This window comes from Musa acuminata, chromosome BXJ3-11 (assembly GCF_036884655.1).
Source record: "Musa acuminata AAA Group cultivar baxijiao chromosome BXJ3-11, Cavendish_Baxijiao_AAA, whole genome shotgun sequence".
In the NCBI taxonomy this organism is placed as follows: domain Eukaryota; kingdom Viridiplantae; phylum Streptophyta; class Magnoliopsida; order Zingiberales; family Musaceae; genus Musa; species Musa acuminata.
The window spans coordinates 6,453,937-6,473,587 of NC_088359.1; the positions used below are offsets into that span (position 1 = coordinate 6,453,937).

Here is a 19,651-nt window from a genome sequence, read left to right on the forward strand (position 1 = left end):
TGATAATTTATAATTAGTCTATTTTTCATGACAAAATAATAATTTAAATAAATTATCATGATGAACAAAAAATCCCTACTATTTTCTTTCCTAATTCTTGACCTCTTGATTGTTTGTACAAAACGCTAATGAAAGTGGACAAATTCTTGCAAAAAAGGATTCAATGCAAATAATTTAAATAAATTATTGTTGAATTTTGTTTTTATTGGAAGGTAGATTAGATTGAGAAAGGCGTGCTTAATAAGCTAAAGTCAAGTTCTTTAATCCCAACTCTACTTGTTCATCACATGTCAGGATTTAGGGCTCCACTTAAATCTTCAAGTTAATGATCTCCTATACTCATCTCCACACTTCTTTTTCTTCTCTTCGAGAAATCCTTGGGAATGAAATGGCATGCTTTCAACATGATCTAACGCCACCTCAAGTGTACTGCTTTCAGGACAATTAAGAGAGAACAGTATTACCGAAAGAACTACTTCATTTGTTTCAGACATTTGGATCAACAAAAAGTTCTTGCATGCAGCTTCCAAGTATGGTTCAGTGGAAGAAAATAACAACAGCAGATGATAGCTGGGAAGTTATACTCCACCATGGCGATGACGAACTGAGACTTGACAGGCACTCAAGAAGCAAGAACATCCAACAGCCATTCAGAGGCAGCTTCCACAGATTGAAGTGCTTCTGTTTCGATCATCATAAGAGATGAGGATTAGAGGTGCCATGTTATAACAAGAACTGAAAATTTATAACAAAGCGTAGACAATAAGATTTAGGAAGAAGTAATCACAACTCGGAAAACATACTCACCATTAGGCAACCTGGAAGAGGAGGCAGAGAACATGTTTGATTGGATGTATCCTCTTCTACTGATAATGTTGCTTCTCCCATGCATACCCAATCTAATTGCTTGAAATAATGACATCATACACAGTACACTAGCTTAAACTTGTCTTTTGCAACCACTCGACGCAAACGTGAATAGTTCCAAAGTCCACATCTTGCTGCACTTGATCTCCTTAAGATATTTGTTTCTGTTTGCTTGTGCAAAGGTAAGTAGAATCCCAACTGTCAACAATCAAGATTTCCACCCAACTAAAAGTAGCCAAGTTAATAGTTTACCTTTCATTGAGCTAAATTTTGATGATGATATCTGATAAAATCATGCGGCAGACCGACCAAATTAGTCCTTATCAATCTCGGAATCCAACCAAATGAATCGAATCATTTTTTCGATTAAAATAAAATACTTCGAATAACGCCAATAAATCAGTTAATTGAGTTATAATTTTAAATAACTTTAAAATATTTTTTTTCAAATGAATTAATTCAATTCAAATCAATGGAATTAGAATCTTGGTCTAATTGGGTTCAAAAGATTTATAAAATTGAACTCATGTTGTTTTTAAAATTTGATCTTTAGACTGATTTGATTAATCGATTTGAACCGACTAAAATCGGACTAATATCTCTTAAATTAAAACTATTCTGTTGTTTTGTCATGGTAATAATTAACATATGCAACAGGTTCTACTGAAAATTTTAAAAAACAAAAAAAGGATAATTAACATACTAAGAACTTCTGGAGAAAACAAGGAGTTTCTGAGAGAAAAGAATCATGCAATGCAAATATTACTCGAATGAATCTTTACAGAATTTTCTTCTTCGAGGTCTCAGAACAGGAAGCACCAGCCTGAGCCTTCTCTCTATAGAATATCCCAAGAGGTACTACTATTCAGAAAATTGTTCTCTCAGACTATAACCAATCCTACGTCTATCATGTAGCAAAAACCAGCGCAATTAATTCACTTCATGGACATGATACAAACCGGTCGAATGAGAATCTCCTATAGGATCCTCTGGACATAAACGACCAAAAGTGTTCCGAGGGGGAGGCTGGTGCTCAAGAGATGCCATCTGAATCCGTGTGTTGACTGAAAACTGATTTAGAATAGTATGGTTTTTAGGACGAGGAGGACAAGCATGATGAAACACAATATAACGAGCACGGTAGCACACATGACCATTCCACCTTTCCTCTGTGTTCGCTCCGCCTGCAGATATACAAACCAAATAGAAAGTTAGACGAAAGGTTGGTTACATATGGAGTTCCAGTGATATCCAGTACGGTAGAGCATGACCATTCGCCTTCAAATTGTTCAAACCTGTATTCACTGAGTCAGATCTCTCCAAGTTTAAAGCAATGCAGATATATATATAAGTGGAACTTCAAGATCATTGATTTACTAAGCATGCATAAACTAGTTCTAACATCATTGTCATTCTTTAGGGTAGCAAAACAGCGATCTAAAGGGCTCGCATGAAGAACCTATCCAATGAATTAATCAAGAAAAGCCGCATGTTACAACCAAATAAAGATCCCTGTCTTGCAAATTCTTAAACATGGTACCCCTATGCGAAGGTTTAAAGTATTAAAATGATTATAATAAAGTGCATGATTAATGGTTCTATATACTATTTCTTTGGGAAAAACATAAATCTTTTTTTCTATTAGGAACCAAAAGGCTGTATTCTACAAGTGCTAGCCAATTTATAAAAGGTGGTGTAAAGACATGAATAAGATCAAAACTTGAAAAGTGCAGATGAATGAAGCCAATAAAAATGGCAACCCAACCAAGCGTACAACAAAGGTACAGCATTAAAACCCCAACTAGTTGGGGCCAGCCAAAAACACATGCTCATACTGTCAGTGAAAGTTTTGACCATGTTGCCAGCTAACATACTACTGTCGGCCAAAATACCAATCAGCCAAGGACAATAGCACAAACACAGAAATGTTCCAGCTATATCAAATTTGAACATGTAAATGGTGCATCCAGGGTGTTATTTATATGGTCTCAGCGACCCACATGAATGAAAAGAATATTGTTCATCTGGCTATCAGCCATCCATCCAAAAAATTGCTTGATTAGTTTTACAAAGTTACAAGCAGGAAAAGACGGGTAGTTGTAGCATGATTAACTCGCACATTCTAGATAACTTAGGAGTGTAGATAATAAAAAATGCAGAAATATGAATGGAATAAAGAGGAAGGGAAGACAGAACCTTCTCTAACTGTTTACGGCCCTCTTCTACTGAACTTGCAACATTCTGTACATTGTAATCGATCCGGTCAACAATGGTTCCCTGCTTGCATCACATGCATCAGAAAGTATCCACATGGCATCGGTAAGAAACCCAGAATTCTCTGATGGTTAAAAGTGTACCTGATCTATCACAAGGACTGAGAGATCCTTCATGATCTGAGCAAGCTCATTCACTGATTCTACAACCTATGAACAAGAAATTTCAATGATGCAGCTAATGAGAAGGGTACATAACATGATATATATATATATATATATATATATATATATATATATATATATATATATATATATATATATATATATATATATATATATATATATATATATATATATATATATGTCTTCAAACTTCACAATTCCAAGCCATGAATAGAGCACATGAGCATCAAGGCCACTAACAAACTAAATATTCCAAGTTATTATTACCTGTACAATCTCCCTCTCCCTCTCTCTTGTGAATGCCTCACTTCTCTTTAGCGTAGACAATTGAACCTCATCAAAACCCTATAGAAAGTATAAAAGGAATAAAGACCAGGAAAAGGGGTCCAAAACTATAAATAGTGCACAGAAACCAAAAAGCGTTGATAGATCAGCTGAAACAATCTCATGATCAGGCACAGAAAGAAAGAGCCCCTCTTTTCATGTTGCTATGAGAAATTTTTCTAAAAGACATCAAGAAATTGACCTAAATAAGTGTTCACATTCCACTATAGGCAAATCCATTTTGGGGTCCTGATAAAACTGCCAAATGAAATCATTAAAAGAGAAATAAGTACCACATTATGAAAGTCATCTTCCATCTCATGTCTGATCCCATTGCGATTCATTTCCAAATCAACACCATCTTGCCCCTAAGAAATCAAAGATTGCATCAGCACTTCCTTACACTTAAGAACCCCACAAAAACCAATTGACATGCATAAACATGATCTGAGATCATAGTACCTCCTGCTGCTGCCGAAGACGCTTTAAATAAAAAGACTGTTTCTTTCGGAACTCCATTGAAAGGTTTTGGAGGTCAGTTGCAAGAGACCGCTGCACGAGCAACACCCAATGTCCTATATAAGTATCCAATAAAAAGGGAGCAAGGGGACATTGTTATAACAGCAACGCAGTTAACAAAGTGCCTCTGTATTAGTTTGATGTTGAGATTCTCATCTCTCAATCTAAATGGTTTACAGTCAATTAAATGTGACCATGTAAACAAAGTAGCACTATGGAATCAGAATTTTGATTCTACAATAGTGTGCATATGAGCTTGCAAAGGACGATTGGCAGAGGTTGTCAATAATCACAAAAAGAAATATAACAGAGAACAACATCACACCTGAACATTTTTCCGGACATTTGAATCTTCAGTAGGGTCACCAGAAGAAAGTTTCTGCAGTCTCTTTTCTGATCTCTTCAATAGATCAGTTATTTCATGAGTAAGAAGCTCAATGACATGTTGATCCTCCTTACCATCTCCAAAGGAAGGCATTAAGGATTTTGCATGGGCCTTAACTAACTCTGACATTTTTGTCCGAGCACATTGCATGTTTGCAGCTATTTCTTCAGAAACATCCACCCAAGCTGGAGGTAAACCAACCATAGTTGCACCTGTACTGCAATGAGCTAACACAAAGTTTAATTGGTTCAAGGCATTTTGAATATCACCAGAATTGTTGACTGAACATTGCCAAATATAATTGCATCAATTTCAGCTTTACAGCAACAATTCTACAAGTTTGTCAAGGTAAAAAGTAGAAGACTGGCAAAGTAATGGAAAGGAATGGCATATACATGATTTTGCTTGACTCTCAAGAAACTCCAAATAGTTCATTTCATATAGACAGTAGCCTAAATCTTGAAAGGGATTATCTAATATTAGAAAGCAAAGAATAAACTATAAACGTGATCATTCCCACAAACAAAAGTTTAGACAAAAGCATTACATCAGCATGGACTAGATGAGAATTTCTGAGTGCAAACATGTTAGGCCACCCATTTATTCAAATTTGTCATAATGTTAACTTCAAGCTTTAAGCACAATGCATGCGGCAGAAGAAAATAAAGGGTTACAGAATACTCTAACACAATAGCAGATACATAGTTGACTATATAATCTAATTTTGTTATATAACATTTTTGACATGAATGAGTGCTTATAGAAGAGATTATGAATTTCATAAATTTATGATTTCTACTCTGCACTGTAATTATGAAATTATAAGATGCATGATTTCTCCTCCATTTACATAAATTTAATGCACCAGATGCTAAACTCAACATAAATGCTGATAAACACAAGAACATTCTAAGAAGGCACTAGTAAGTTAAGAGTCATCCACGCATTCATGGATGGGCTTGTACATGAAGGGATAAAATTAAATTAATTATATTTCAGAAGCTCATACGGGATGCCTATGTATTAATGAAATGTATAATTTCCTTCCTACAAGAAACACTAGTCCTCAACAACACCTGAAAAGGTTTATAGATGGTTTATGCACTTGTTTATGTTTAAAATCCATAATAACAAACTTAGGAAATCCATCCTCACCAATGACCAACAAATATTGGTTTGATTAAAATATACTACTGCTCATATCCCTTGTCAGAACACATATCACCAATGCTACATTAACTAAATTATAGTGACCACAATAAACTATGTATATACATGATATATTGCAGGATGGTTTTAGGGCCTTGTATACCAGTCAGGATCATCCTGAGATGCAATTTTGAGACAAGAATGCTACCACATTCCTCAGGAAACCTTAGGCATCCAAACGTCTTTTATCTTCAGAACAGAAACTCTCATCTCTTTTGGATGCATTTCTTGCAAGAATTCCGGTCATAGTTCCTAGGTCTAGGCTCCAATCAGTTGAGCTACAAATTAACGTCATGTCCGCATTTTGAGTATGATAAGGATGCCAATTGCAATAAACTAAATGATCCACCACCGATCCCTACACATTATTGCTCCTCCTCGACGATAATCACTCTCCAGAACAAGGACGACATCGCCCCGACAAGACAATAGATGTTAAAAGAACGTACTTCCCATAGGAATTCTGAATGACATATGAATCCAATCAACACTAAGAAATTCAGCATATACGCAATAGGGTTTCGACACGAAGAGAGGTGATTCCTAAGTCTTAATCAGAGATAATGGAAACAGATGAACCTAATGAAGAAGGGAGAAGGAGATCGGACCTCGAACCACCGGGATCTTCCGTGCTGAGAGGAGCGTAGGACCGATCGGGGCGGAGAAGCGAGGCGCTCACGAGCTCGATCACCGGTCCGCCCCCGGAGTAGGAGGTCGACGGGCCGGAGTGGGAGGAAGGGGAAGGGACCCGTACGTTGCGGAGGGCGTCGCGGTACTTCCTGTATATGGGCGTACGGTTCCTCGTCGCCATGGCGAGGAGATCTCCGAGACGAGGAGGAGGAAGGCGAGAAACGGAAAGACGGTACGCGGTGGTTTAGAATGAGACCGAGAATGAGATGGGGAGGGAACAGCTGCGTGGGTTTTGATGCAGAAGCAACGGGTTCGCTTTGGCCCACCAAGCGAAGGCCCAAATGGGCCCATCTCCATCATGGACAGCAGATATTAGCCCACATAAGATGTGTGTGCCGACTCTCCCCTCATTTCCCACTTCGACTCCTCCGTGTCGCAGACTCCACCAGCGGGAAGCGAAGCGGCCAACAAGATCCAGTCGGCGACGTTCATCCCCGGCCTCGAAAGGTGTCGTCGTCTCATCCTCCTCATCTTCCTTTACTGGTTTCACGAATCCTCTTCTGCCTCGATCAGATCAGATCAAATCGTTGTGCTTCGTGGTCCTTTATCGCTATCGATCCTTCTCGGATGGATTTTATTGACCTAAGACGTTGAATTCTCGCTTAGTGGTTCGGCTCGCAGCGCAAGAATCATCATCTCGGTTCTACCTTGAGCGATTTGGTGTGCGCTTCTTTGGCTGATTGAATCCTCGTCCACTTGGTCTTTCCTCCGCTGATTTCAAGAATCCCCTTCTGCTTTTCGAGCAGATCGAATCGTTTTGTCGAATGATACGGAAGACGATCATTCTTCGAGAAAAATACGTAGTTTTGTACTGATTGATCGTAGGCGAATCCGATGTCTTCTTTAAGACAATCATTTCAAGAAGAAGAGGAAGAATATTCGTCTGCAATTGGTGGATGTGGACTTGTACGGTTCGTCCTGCAGAAGAACGGACGGAAACACGGTGCAGAAGTAGTACATCCGGAGATGGATCGTCATCAACTTGAGCGAATAAGGACAGACTGTTAAGCTTAGTGGGTTAATTACGTATTATCTACGTCACTTTTAATTTTTTTTATATTTTTAAAAGTTATATTGAGATTTTTATATTTATTAAAGTAAAATGTTTAACATTCTAATAATTTTTTAAAATTTTTAATCTTATAAAATTAACTTTAAAATTTTAAATTTTTATTTTTATAAGTATAAAGATCATAATATAATTTTTAAAAAATATAATATTTGAGATACTAAAGGAAATTAATTATAGAGAATAATATACAATTTTTAAAATATAAAATTAATTGTTGTCATGGTGAAATGATCCAAGATAGAGGATAAAATATATAACCGTTCGTAAAATATCAATCAAATTATAATAATTATACTTACAAACATAAAAACAACAAGTTAGGCAAAGACAATCAATGGCTTTCATATATTCTCTCTACTGTGACATTCGAATTTATTATTATATTATTATATAAATGATAAATTATGTATATAATATTTTTTAAATCGATGATCACAAGAATTATACTATATAAAGTGATGTTGTTGAATAAATTTTGATTTATTTTGATGATAACTTTGATCTTTTATAAAAAAAAAAGGAGATATGAAATGCATATATCTTCTATCTACAATTAAAATTAGACAGAAAAATCAAAAACTTATATCAAATGGACTGAAGAAAAAAAAATTATATTGGTAATTTCTGTTGAGTGGATTCACTTATTGAAGGGCTTCTTCGGTAGCCTACGCTATTCCCATTTCTGTATGGGAGACACTGCAAGTTGTCTGATGTAACAGTTGCCCCCCCAAAAGTTGGAACAGCTTCTTAAGACCAAACAAACATTATATATATATATATTTGAAGTAAAAATATATGTCTAACTTTAACTGAAATAAATGCCTTTCAACAAACATTACATGTTTAACCTTTTCCAGTAAGAGTATCAAAAGGTATTTGATGTATAATATTTTTATCACGATTAACAGTGATTGAGTTGAGTTTGTTAGATGGATGCTAATAGAAGCAGCCTATACGAATGAATTAAATATTTTAAAGAATATACACACACAAAATATAAAAGAGTATTTCATCTCAAGACTTTGTCATATGATTTTATGATTTATATTTTAACCGTTTTAGTTTGTTTGAAAGAAAATTGGTACGTTATTTATATAGAATCAAATTATTTAGAAGATAAATAAAATTGAGCGGTAAGAATTCATGTTAATTACTTTGCAAATACAAATCATCTTCGATGATAATGTTAAAGAAACATGATCTTAGAAGGTCGTGTTACTCATATATTATTCTTAATCATTTGAATTTTTCTTTATGCATATACATTATATTTTGTTGATAGAAGAAATTGATATAAGATAAGATTTTTCCAACTATACGAGGAAATCTCTCTATTCTGTTAAGAAAAATGCTTTCTCCTGATCTGTATAAATAGGAGAGGGACATGTTAATGTATTTAAGCATTTTTCACATATTCAATAAAGCTTCTTAAATAATTGTTCTTATTTTCTATTATTTTCATCATGGTATCGGAGTAGTGAGAAAAGCGAAGCTTCGCTCTTGCTTTCGACCAGCGACCAAACGTCGCTGAGAAAAGTGAAGCTTCGCTCTTGCTTTCGACCAGCGACCAAACGTCGTTGAGAAAAGTGAAGCTTCGCTCTTGCCTTCGGCCAGCAACTAATGCCGTTGAGAAAAGCAAAGCTTCGCCCTTGCCTTTGGTCAGCGACCAATGCCGCTACAACTAAATTCCTAAGAGGCTCCACAGCAAGGGGAACGAAAGGAACGTCTGTGCCCTCACAGCAATAGCAATCGCAACAACAGCAGTGATTTATTCTTGCTCTACTCACGAAGCCTCTCACTCGTAAATCATTCTTTGCATCGATCCAAGATTGATATCCTTGATAGGAGCATGATAGAAGATAACATTTCCCCACTATATTAAAAAATCTCTCTATTCTTCTTCAATAAAATTTATTAAATAATTATTCTTATCTTCTATTATTTTCATCAGAAATATTATCTCGTCATGACTTCATCGTCGTGACACCATGCTTCTACTCGACAACAAGTAGATGCTTCGCATGGCACACGAGTTTCTCGTTGTCTTGGCCAGACAACACTCTTCTTGTCCGCTCGTTATTGCACGTCGAAGAGGCCGGCGATGCGGATGGATGAAAGGAACTGGCTTTATTGCTCGGCCCTCCGATTGGTTGTGGTCCGATCGACCACTTATTTCCTGTGGTATGCTTTCCATCTCCTTCATCGATGACTCCTTGGTTTCCACGTGGTACGGTGACGTGACACGATGGTCTCGGAGGCAATCCACGCAACATCGACATCAAATATGCAAGGATTTGGTCCGAGTAATTTTTTTCCAACCTCTTTCTTCATCTAAAGATTGAAAGGATCTATTCATTAGTTCAAACCACTTACTCGTTAGAATGTAATTCAACTTAACCTAACCAGAGTTAAGATGCTTGAAGACAGACATACTTTGTTATGTTAATATTTCTACAGATCACCGTCGAAGAATTGAATTCACCACCAATCATAGAGAGATTAAAAGAAGCTTCGTTGCCATCATCATCGCTACGGTTTGAAATCTCGGATGCGTATTATTAGACTGTGTTGGTGGAGGAGTTACACATTCATTATATTTATTGAGATCCAAATTCGTGGAGACGCCTGCACCCATCAATGCTTTTATCGTGTCACTGTCACTGTGCGGCACCGACACACTGCACGCATGAGGCACTGTTATCCTGCCCTTTTATATACTCACCCAACTCCACTCCTCGCCTTTCATCAAACACCTTACCTTCATCCCTCCTCCACCCCCACCTTCCTCGATCGCATCTCCATGGCCATTGGGCACGCAAATGGAGCCGCCGAGACGAACGGCAAGCCGCCGGGGTTGGCCGCTTTCAGAATCTTCGTCGGGTACGACTCCCGTGAGGACGCCGCCTTCCAGGTGTGCCGTCACTCCCTCCTCCGGCGCTCCTCCGTCCCGCTCGAGATCGTCCCCCTCAAGCAGGCCGAGCTGAGGGCCGCCGGCCTCTACACCCGCGGGCGCGGCGCCACCGAGAGCACCGAGTTCTCCTTCACCCGCTTCCTCACGCCCTTCCTGGCGGGGTACCAGGGCTGGGCCATGTTCGTCGACTGCGACTTCCTCTTCACCGCCGACGTCGCGGAGCTGTCCGCCATGGCCGACGACCGCTACGCCGTCATGTGCGTCCACCACGACTACGCCCCCAAGGAGGGCGTGAAGATGGACGGCGTGCCGCAGACGGTGTACCCCCGCAAGAACTGGTCCTCCATGGTCCTCTACAACTGCGCCCACCCCAAGAACCGGGCGCTCACGCCGGAGCTGGTCAGCTCCGAGTCGGGGGCGTTCCTCCACCGCTTCATGTGGCTAGATGACGACGACGTCGGGGAGCTGCCGGTGGCCTGGAACTTCTTGGTGGGGCACAACCGGGTCGATCCGACGGACCCCAAGACGCAGCCCAAGGCGATACACTACACGTCGGGCGGACCATGGTTCGAGGCCTACAGGGACTGCGAGTTCGGCGACCTGTGGCTGAAGGAGCTGGAGGAGCTCAACGACGAGAAGCAGCAGCAGCCAGTCGAGCTGTAGTTTGGCTACCGGCTGCTGCATTACCACGTAGAAACCGCTGTCGTTTGCTGGTGTTTGTCCTTTTGCCTGCGGCCTTTACGTCGCCGGACGCCATCTGCCGTGCAGATCTATCTGTATGTGTTGGGAATAACCTGGCGTTCACGTTGCTGTCCGAAGAAGCGACCACCGTGTAGTGTTTTCACCGGTGGCGTTGGCTTTGTCATGTGTAGCTCTCCTTCTCGAACTACATAATTGTTCCTCTTATCGGTATTATTGATTTGGGAGAAGAAACGAAGCATTTAAGTGTGCATCAATTGTGACATGGAGAGCGAGGAATTGTGGGAGGGGAGGAGGTGAGGTGACCACAAAAGCATTTGAGTTGTACTATTGTTAGACATGAGTGCCATCTTTGGGTAAACAACCTTATAATAGGGAAAAATATGTGTACTCTCTCTCATGGACCCTAAATACTCAGTGCATGCATGACATATATGTGGAGGATCCTAATATTTATTTATATAGGGACTTATATAAGTTACAATTAAAATTTATTGTAGCAATTATGTTATTTATATGACATAATTTATCATCTTTTTATGTATTTTATTATTATTTTGATGTATGTTTTATTTTATACTTATACAAGTTTAGAATTATGTTTTATTTCTTTAAATTTTAATTCATGAATGGCAATGAGATTACGGAGAACCTATGGAATTAATTGCACTTTGAGATTAGTGCGTGTCATCGATCAGCATCTTTAAGATCCACGCCGGTAGGTGAAACGGTGTAGTCTCATGTGCTGTACCCATAAACGACAAGATGGTGACTAAAGATCTATATGTATGTGCATATGGAAATAGGTGTCTGTCTATCTCATCATATGGAACACGAGAAATATATTTGTAATGAAGTTCGTGGTTGGTGGTAAGTATGACACTAAAGTAGTCAGTTGATGCCATTTATCTCAATAGCCAAATGAAGATTTCATCTCCATCATCAACATGCATTCATGGCAGATGAATGTGAAAACATGCTTGATTTGTTCATCAGAACATTTAAAAGAATTCACCAAACTTGAAGAAGATGTGATGTGTGATGAATTGCAGTCACTCGAAACACCAACAAATATGGAGTAGTATAAAGTTATAAAAAGATTGGATGCAGGTTCTTCAGCTGGCTCTACTGAAGAGAGAGAGAGAGAGAGAGAGAGAGAGTGATGGAAGGTGGAAGTATGAGAGCATTATTTCTCATTGTTTATTGGAAGACTCAATAATGATTTTTATGCAAGAGCAATAGAAATTAAGTTAAGCAATAAGAGAATTGTTAGATTATATTATCCTAGTTAATTAGGTTAAATATTATATACCTAATTATATTCTTATTATGATTATTCATCAAAACAAAGAAAGTTTAATTGTGTTAGGATTCGTTAACAAATTATTTATTGGGGGATATTTTCTTAATTAGTTATTTTAGAAACTTTGTTCTCGTCTTTAAGGATAAGAACTCATAATAGATATATGAATATGTGATATTATTGAGATATTATAAAATTTTTATTATTTTTTCTTAATCACTTGAGTCGGTTATTAAAAGATTATAGATCTTCTCTCATCTCTTATTATCTTTCATGTACAGATTCACGATTCATACATTGCTTTGGAATATCTGAGTTATCATTTTTATCATCATGTTCAAAAGATATACACATTTTATCTCAAATATATGATATTTGATTTCAATTCTAATATTAAATTTTTGAATAATAATTTTATTTCTTATAGGAATCACCAAAACTAATAAAAAATTTCAATATCAATATGCTGACAATTGGGTGTGCTGGATCATTTGAATCCTATGGCCCAATGGATGTGCTTCCAATTGGGCTCCATAGCCTCTTCCCCAAGCACATATCTCATTTAACTCAAGTATATTATTATTATTATTATTATTATTATTATTATTATTATTATTATTATTATGTTTTCCATTTGTCTCTAATAAGAACATAAGAATAATAGAATCAACAACAAAATGCAAATCCAAATAGTGAGGGCAATATTTGTAACATTCCACACTTCCTACCTACACATAAACAATAAATTATAAGAAATAAAGATAACTATTTTAAGTTAATTCAAACCTAAATTAAACAAAAAAAAACCTTCTTGTACCCTTCCACATAAGTTCTAAGGAATTTTCCCACAACCTCTTTATGCTTATTACAAAAACATAAATTTTCTAGGAATTCAAAGTATTGTTTTCTTTTATATTACCCTCACTTAAACCTTGAAATTTATATTACAAAAACAGAAAACATTCAAGTAGCAATAAATCTTAATTTTATAGAATTCATTTGCGTACTCGAATTATTTGTTATTCAAATAACCTGGTTCTTCTAATGATTTGCTTTCAATTAAGGATTCCAAAAACGGTTTCGGACCTAAAAATAAAACACTAATTTACATTAATACCTTTCGAAAACTCATTGATATGTAGAAGTGGTTGGTATGAGTTTGCATATCAATGAGATTGTCATGCAAACTCATATCAACCTTAAACCATGCCTTTTGAGGAAATATGAGAAACATTTCCCAAACTTTTCTTCTTCTTATTCTTATTCTTTTTACTTTAGAAAACAATAATTAAGCATGGATGAAGATGCTAATCATTCAAAATACAACAACCAATGGAATACTTCATGTTCTTTCGATCGAAAAATTATATCACATTCGTAAGACAAATCGAATTTGAACTTTTAGATTTAATAAAAAATATTAGGATTTATGCATACCACATATTTACGAGACATATATTATTGGGGTTTGATCCATCTCTCACTCACAAACATAAATCATGTCTCATATCATGTACACATTTGCATCGATAAAGAAAGTATATGATGAAGGAGGAAGAAACATGAGACTGAGGAGAAAGAGAATGGGACCAAAAGAGATTAAAATAGAGGAGGATAGGGAGAGGTCACCGGCTTTTGCTCTTTAAATGCCAAAAGGAAGCGTCATTGTCCGCCATTGGATCTACCACTCCTTCGCTCATTAAAATATCAACTACATGGCCGGCGCATTTCATGGGGCGGTGTGCTCGTCTCCAGACTCCAATAACTTAGCTCTGCTGTCGTACCTTTTGCTTACATCGCCATGATATATATATATATATATATATATATATATATGAACTACTAATCATATGTTGACTAATACAACTAAGAAAATAGGATCCCATTTTAATTTCAATCTTGAGTCTTATATTTAGTCATGTCCATACTCTTAAAATTTCTTGCTAGTTCTTGCTTGTATATTTTTAAAAAGTTAATAAAAAACTATATTAATGATATGATCTTTTACATCATGAAAATAAAGCATTAGTATACAAAATTTGTTGTTATTTTCAATATTTTTTTGTATGTTTGGCTTTTGTATTTATTAAAAAAGTACTTTAGTTTAATCATTGTTCTCGGATCCTCTAGTGTCATTGATCGTAGAGGAGAAAGGAGAGGGCACAACCCGTGTGCTCTTACTGTTGATTGTAGGGGAAGAGAGAGGAGGGGGTACATGCTTTCATCATATCATATCGTGTGAGAGTCACAGGCCAGGTGTATAATGATTGGGTTGACGGGGGTTAATAGCCGAGGTGATCCTCGAGGGCTATGGACGACGATGAGTCTAGTGAATAGAGTAAAATATTTTTTTTCACATGACTAGGAGTATTGTTTCATAACTTTCAAAGTAAGAGCTAATACAATTTGAAAAGTAAATATTTTTTAAAAAAAATTCTAAAAATATTCATATAACTTATTATTAGCATACGGTTCGAACTGTAACAAGTAATTTAGGATTTTTGAAGCCAATGTTTTAATGAAATAAATAATATTAATATAAGAAGAAGTTCTTATTAAAGAAAAAAAATTAATTATTAAGATTTAATTATTTATAAATATCTCATTTTAACGAGAGAAAAGTAAGATATATCTTGGAAAGTAAGATTCGATTTCTTTATATTAAGTTTTAACGAGAGAAAAATAAGATGTGAATAATACTATACTCTTTGGTATTTTTTGATTTCACTTTAGGATGTGTAGAGATGTTGCTTTATATTTTTAGAGAGGATAAAAGAAATATATATAAATTTTTTAAAATTTATATGATAAGAGAAAGTCATATTTAACTGAGGATAATTTGAGATATTATAATTGATCTCATGAAAATTTTAAATTTTTAAGATGTTAGAAGAAACTATTATATCATATTAATTTTACGTTGATTATTTTATATATATTTTTATGATCGATCATTGAATATTTTATTTTAATATTAAAATTATCTCTTTCCTCTTTAATAGTCCCCCATGTGATGAGACTTGGGGGACTATGTCCAAGGGGGACTCACCTCCTCTGCCCCCTCCCCAATAAATGCCAAAAGTAGCTTTTGTGGAATGATGCTGTGACGCCACAACCCATCACACAATAAATGCCAAAGGTGGCTCTTTTAAGGTGGAGGAGACGAGGCCGGACGTGAAAGGGCCGGTGGATGGATGGTGAAAGGCCACGAACGATAACACCACCACCAAGAAGCTGCCTTCTGACTCCTTACGCCTTTGTGTATGCCCTTTTTCTTGTTCTGTGGGTGCTAGCAACGTTTCGTGCGTGGGAGGCGGCTTAACCTGTGACTGATTCCCAGCCATGGGAAATGTCTGAACTCGGCGTCGCCGCCGCCGATGCTGCTTGCTTCTCCGCAAGAGCAAGTCCGTGTCCAGCAGGAAGACTCTCTTCCCGCCTGCAGCTCTTTAGAGAGGTTTTTTTTTCTTTCTTTTTGTGGCCATTAACATACACAAGAAATAATATTATTTGATTAAAGAGCAATTAAGTTTTTATTGATAATTTCTAATTCTCCACACATCCTTAATATTAATAGTCACACCCACAAATATTCGTATCATATTAAATTATTCACTTTTAGTTCCACAACATATATATATATAATATAAAATTAGAAATATTAAAATAATTAATTATAAAAAAATATGTAATTAACTCGATGAGTGAATGCATGATAGCCTTTGACATAGCATGGAGGACCATCACCTTGTGGCAGCCAGCAGCCATTATATCGCATGCCTGCATAACGGTGACAGAGTCAGAGGGGCGCGAAGCAACCCCCCACCCCCACCTCTTCCTTTCCCCATTTCCACTGCAAACACCTTCTTCTCCTATATGACCGACGACGTAGCCACCAAGCGTTCGAGGCTTTGCCTCTCCTCCGTTTCGGCTGGGCGACGGCAGGGGGAAGGAGAAGAGACAGAGGAGGAGGAGGATTCGCAGCCGCTGTTGCCGGGACTGCCTGACCACCTCGCTCAGCACTGCATCGCCCATCTCCCTGCTCCGCTCCTCTTCTCCGTCTGCCGCTCCTGGCGCCGCCTGCTATACTCCCCTTCCTTCCCTCCCTTCCTCTCCATCTTCGCCCTCCTGTCTCCCTCCGATGACGCCGGCGGCGACCCGGTCTCGTTCCACAGCTTCGATCCCATCGCCGCGCGATGGGCACCGCTTCCTGCGCCGCCGCCGCACCCGCCGCTGCGCCTGCTCCTCCTCCAGCACCCTTCCTTCATTGCCCGCAGCCTCTCGGTCCAGTCCGTGGCCGTCGCCGGCCACCTCGTCGTCCTCGCGGCCACGACCCACCGCCTCGTCCCCGCCCTCCCCCGGCCCCTCGTCTTCCACCCGGCCTCTCGCCGCTGGCGCCTCGGCCCGCCCCTCCACGCCCCGCGCCGATGGTGCGCCGCCGGGGCCGCGGACGGGGCGGTGTACCTCGTCTCCGGAGTCGGCACGGACTACAACACCGACGTCGCCCGCTCCGCCGAACGGTGGGACCCGGCGGCCGGCGAAATCGCAGGGTGGGAGCGGGTGGCGCAGCTCCCGGACGGGCGGTTCAGCCGGGAGGCGGTGGAGGCGGTGGCGTCGCGGGGGAAGCTGTGCATGGTGAACGTGAGGGGGCGGGCGGCGAAGCAGGGGACGGTGTACGACATCCGGGCGGACCGATGGGAGGAGATGCCCCCCGGGATGCTGGCCGGGTGGACCGGTCCCGCGGCCTCGGCAGCAGATGATGACGATGAGGGCGGCGGCTGCATCTACGTGGTGGACGAGCGGAGCGGCGCCCTCAAGGCCTACGACTGGTACGCCGACAGCTGGACGACGGTGGCGGAGTCGGAGCTGCTGAAGGGGGCGGCGCAGATGGCGGTGGGAGGTGGGCGGGCGTGCGTGGTGTGCGGCGATGGGAGCGCGATGGTGGTAGTCGACGTGGCCATGGCGCCGGCGCGGATATGGGTGGTGGAACCGCCGGAGGGGAAGCGGGCGCTCGCGGTGCACGTGCTGCCCAGGCTAAGCTCGAGCGGGTCCTCCTGACCGTTCGATCCATGAGCCGTACCGCATCCATCGGCTCTGGTTATTATTCTCCCTTCTTCATTTTAATTTTTTTCCCAAATTTTCGGAAAAAAAAGGGTTGACCAGTCAAGCACGTGCAATGCGAATGAGCATCGGCGGGGTCGGGAGCATGAAGACAAAGGAGTGCTTTTAGCGTCACTGACAATAAAGTAATGGCAAACGGCATTAATCTTCCACTGCAACACATGTCCCATTAGCATCTGCTGCTTCTTCTACCGAACAACTTGACGTTAAAACCCCGCTGCTTTGTTCTTCACATGTGCCCCACACGACTTTGAATGGACCAGAATACACATAGATATATAATTCTGATACAATATAACATCTCCACTGAATATGACCTGCTGGCATTTTTCTCGTCACATATCCTCCGAAGCTTTGTATGAAACGCTGATGGCGTTGAAGTACAAATCAACAGATCGATATTTATATTAAAAAATATATATAAAAACAAGGTGGAAAATCCTATTTTTGAAACTTATTCTGCCCATAGCAAAACGAAAAATATGTCAGTTCAAATCTCATAAAAGATTTAAAAGTAACGCATCCCATGCAATTCGACATTCCAAGCACGCCATTGAGTAAAGGAATACATCTATCTGAAGCATTGTAATTTCATTGACTGGCAAAACACATTCATGCAGTATATAATGAACTGTGCAGGAAATGTTTGTGGTTATTCGTGAGAGCACCCAAAGAAGATTTGGGAACAGTAATGTTTTATTCTGAACCAAGGATAAGTTTGTCACTAAACTGTAAGCTGAAGTATGCATACATAGCACTTCTCTACATGCAAGAAGAGATGGGTCAATCACAAAGGTAGCTCATTAGCAAAGTCTCCAAAACTAACATGAATTCCCCCCTTATTTGTTGATGGGTAGTAATTGCACATCACAGACTTCCAGTCAAACAGCCACAGAAGAGAGAGCAGCAGCGAGGGAAATAATGATACCATACATGCATATATAACATACCCAGTACAAACTTGGTGGAACATTATGAAAAATTGAGCCTTCTAAATGATCAAGTGTATAATCAGAATACTTGATATACCACCTGGAGTTATATTATAGACGAGATCTACAAGACAACAATTTGATGATAGCAATATGCACTATAAACAATGATCGTCATAAATTCATTTAAAATAAAAAAAAAAAGTAAGGTTTTCCAACACAGGTTTCTCTAGATTATCATTTTGGGGACAAAATGCAGGTTGCAAAAGTATGACTTGCCTAATAAATTTCTATACACAGAATTAAGTGACATGGAAATTGCAGTATTCAATCAGACATTATACACACCATGTACAAAGCACCTCTAGTGGTGAGTCTATTGGAAGAATAGAGTAGACAGCCTCTTTATATGAAGGGTGCAACTAAGTAATTATGCACCACTTGTCGGTCCTTTGTGAACCCAAGTATCTAAATACAAACAAGATAGTCCTAAAGGTTCAAACACAAGCACATACATGTACACATCCATGCATAGACATGAAAGACACAAAATATGCATCTAACAAATACAAAGGAAAGAAAATTCTTAACTTCAAGAAGTTAGATGAAAGGAACAAACTTGGTGCCACTTCAACCTGCATACACTGGCAAAACTACTTTTCATTTATAAGATTAACCATATATTATTTTCACCTAAACTGCACTTTCAGTGTCAGCAACAACAAACTTACAGAAGTTAGAATACATGACCAATGTTAAAATACACTTTGTTTATCCAACCGATGATGCAGGATGCAAGAACACCAATCAGCAAATATTCTCATCAATGATTGTATCATTGTTGTTGCTTATATATAGCACTTTATCATGCCATATGCATCACTTGCTGCTCAAGCCCAATCATCATGCATTTGTGGGCATTTAGATCTTGTCTTCATGGAGATATTTCTGAACCTTTTTGCCTTTGGCACAGAGAAGTTATTTCCAAGTCAACTACTTGATCACACTTGACAATCTTTTCCATGTCCATATCAAATTTCCTCTCCATACAGTCAAGTCGGGTTTAAATGGCAGATCAAATGAGTATGCCTAAAAAGCTTATACCTAGTGATGGAAACTGTTGGTGTTTATCGGAACCCAATGCAATATTATTTTCGAGTTTGCATCTTTCCATTTGAACTATGTCAAAAATTCATGCAAGAATCTCATATCCTAGATTATGT

At 39.0% G+C, this 19,651-nt stretch overlaps 3 protein-coding genes across 4 annotated transcripts; 2 read left to right on the forward strand and 1 right to left on the reverse strand.

The window, feature by feature from the left end:
• Window positions 1-1,594: 1,594 nt before the first annotated feature.
• On the reverse strand, window positions 1,595-7,226 carry LOC135652655 (syntaxin-43-like). 2 transcript variants are annotated; one of them, XM_065173753.1, is made up of 8 exons: window positions 6,312-6,447; window positions 4,435-4,706; window positions 4,053-4,142; window positions 3,884-3,958; window positions 3,534-3,611; window positions 3,225-3,290; window positions 3,064-3,144; window positions 1,595-2,051 (listed from the first exon to the last, which is right to left on the reverse strand). In XM_065173753.1, exons 2-8 carry the CDS (start codon window positions 4,696-4,698, stop codon window positions 1,944-1,946), a joined length of 762 nt encoding a protein of 253 aa, XP_065029825.1. In that variant the 5' UTR covers window positions 4,699-4,706; window positions 6,312-6,447; the 3' UTR covers window positions 1,595-1,943. The 2 variants fall into 2 exon arrangements, with proteins under 2 accessions (XP_065029825.1, XP_065029824.1); XM_065173752.1 differs by having other exon boundaries at window positions 1,597-2,051; window positions 4,435-4,711; window positions 6,312-7,226.
• A 2,973-nt stretch (window positions 7,227-10,199) lies between these two features.
• Window positions 10,200-11,282, forward strand: LOC135652607 (protein CDI-like). Its single transcript, XM_065173660.1, has one exon. It carries the CDS (start codon window positions 10,266-10,268, stop codon window positions 11,037-11,039), a length of 774 nt encoding a protein of 257 aa, XP_065029732.1. The 5' UTR covers window positions 10,200-10,265; the 3' UTR covers window positions 11,040-11,282.
• A 4,410-nt stretch (window positions 11,283-15,692) lies between these two features.
• Window positions 15,693-17,654, forward strand: LOC103970675 (F-box/kelch-repeat protein SKIP25-like). The gene has a single exon (XM_009384551.3). It carries the CDS (start codon window positions 16,108-16,110, stop codon window positions 17,431-17,433), a length of 1,326 nt encoding a protein of 441 aa, XP_009382826.3. The 5' UTR covers window positions 15,693-16,107; the 3' UTR covers window positions 17,434-17,654.
• The last annotated feature ends 1,997 nt before the right edge of the window (window positions 17,655-19,651 follow it).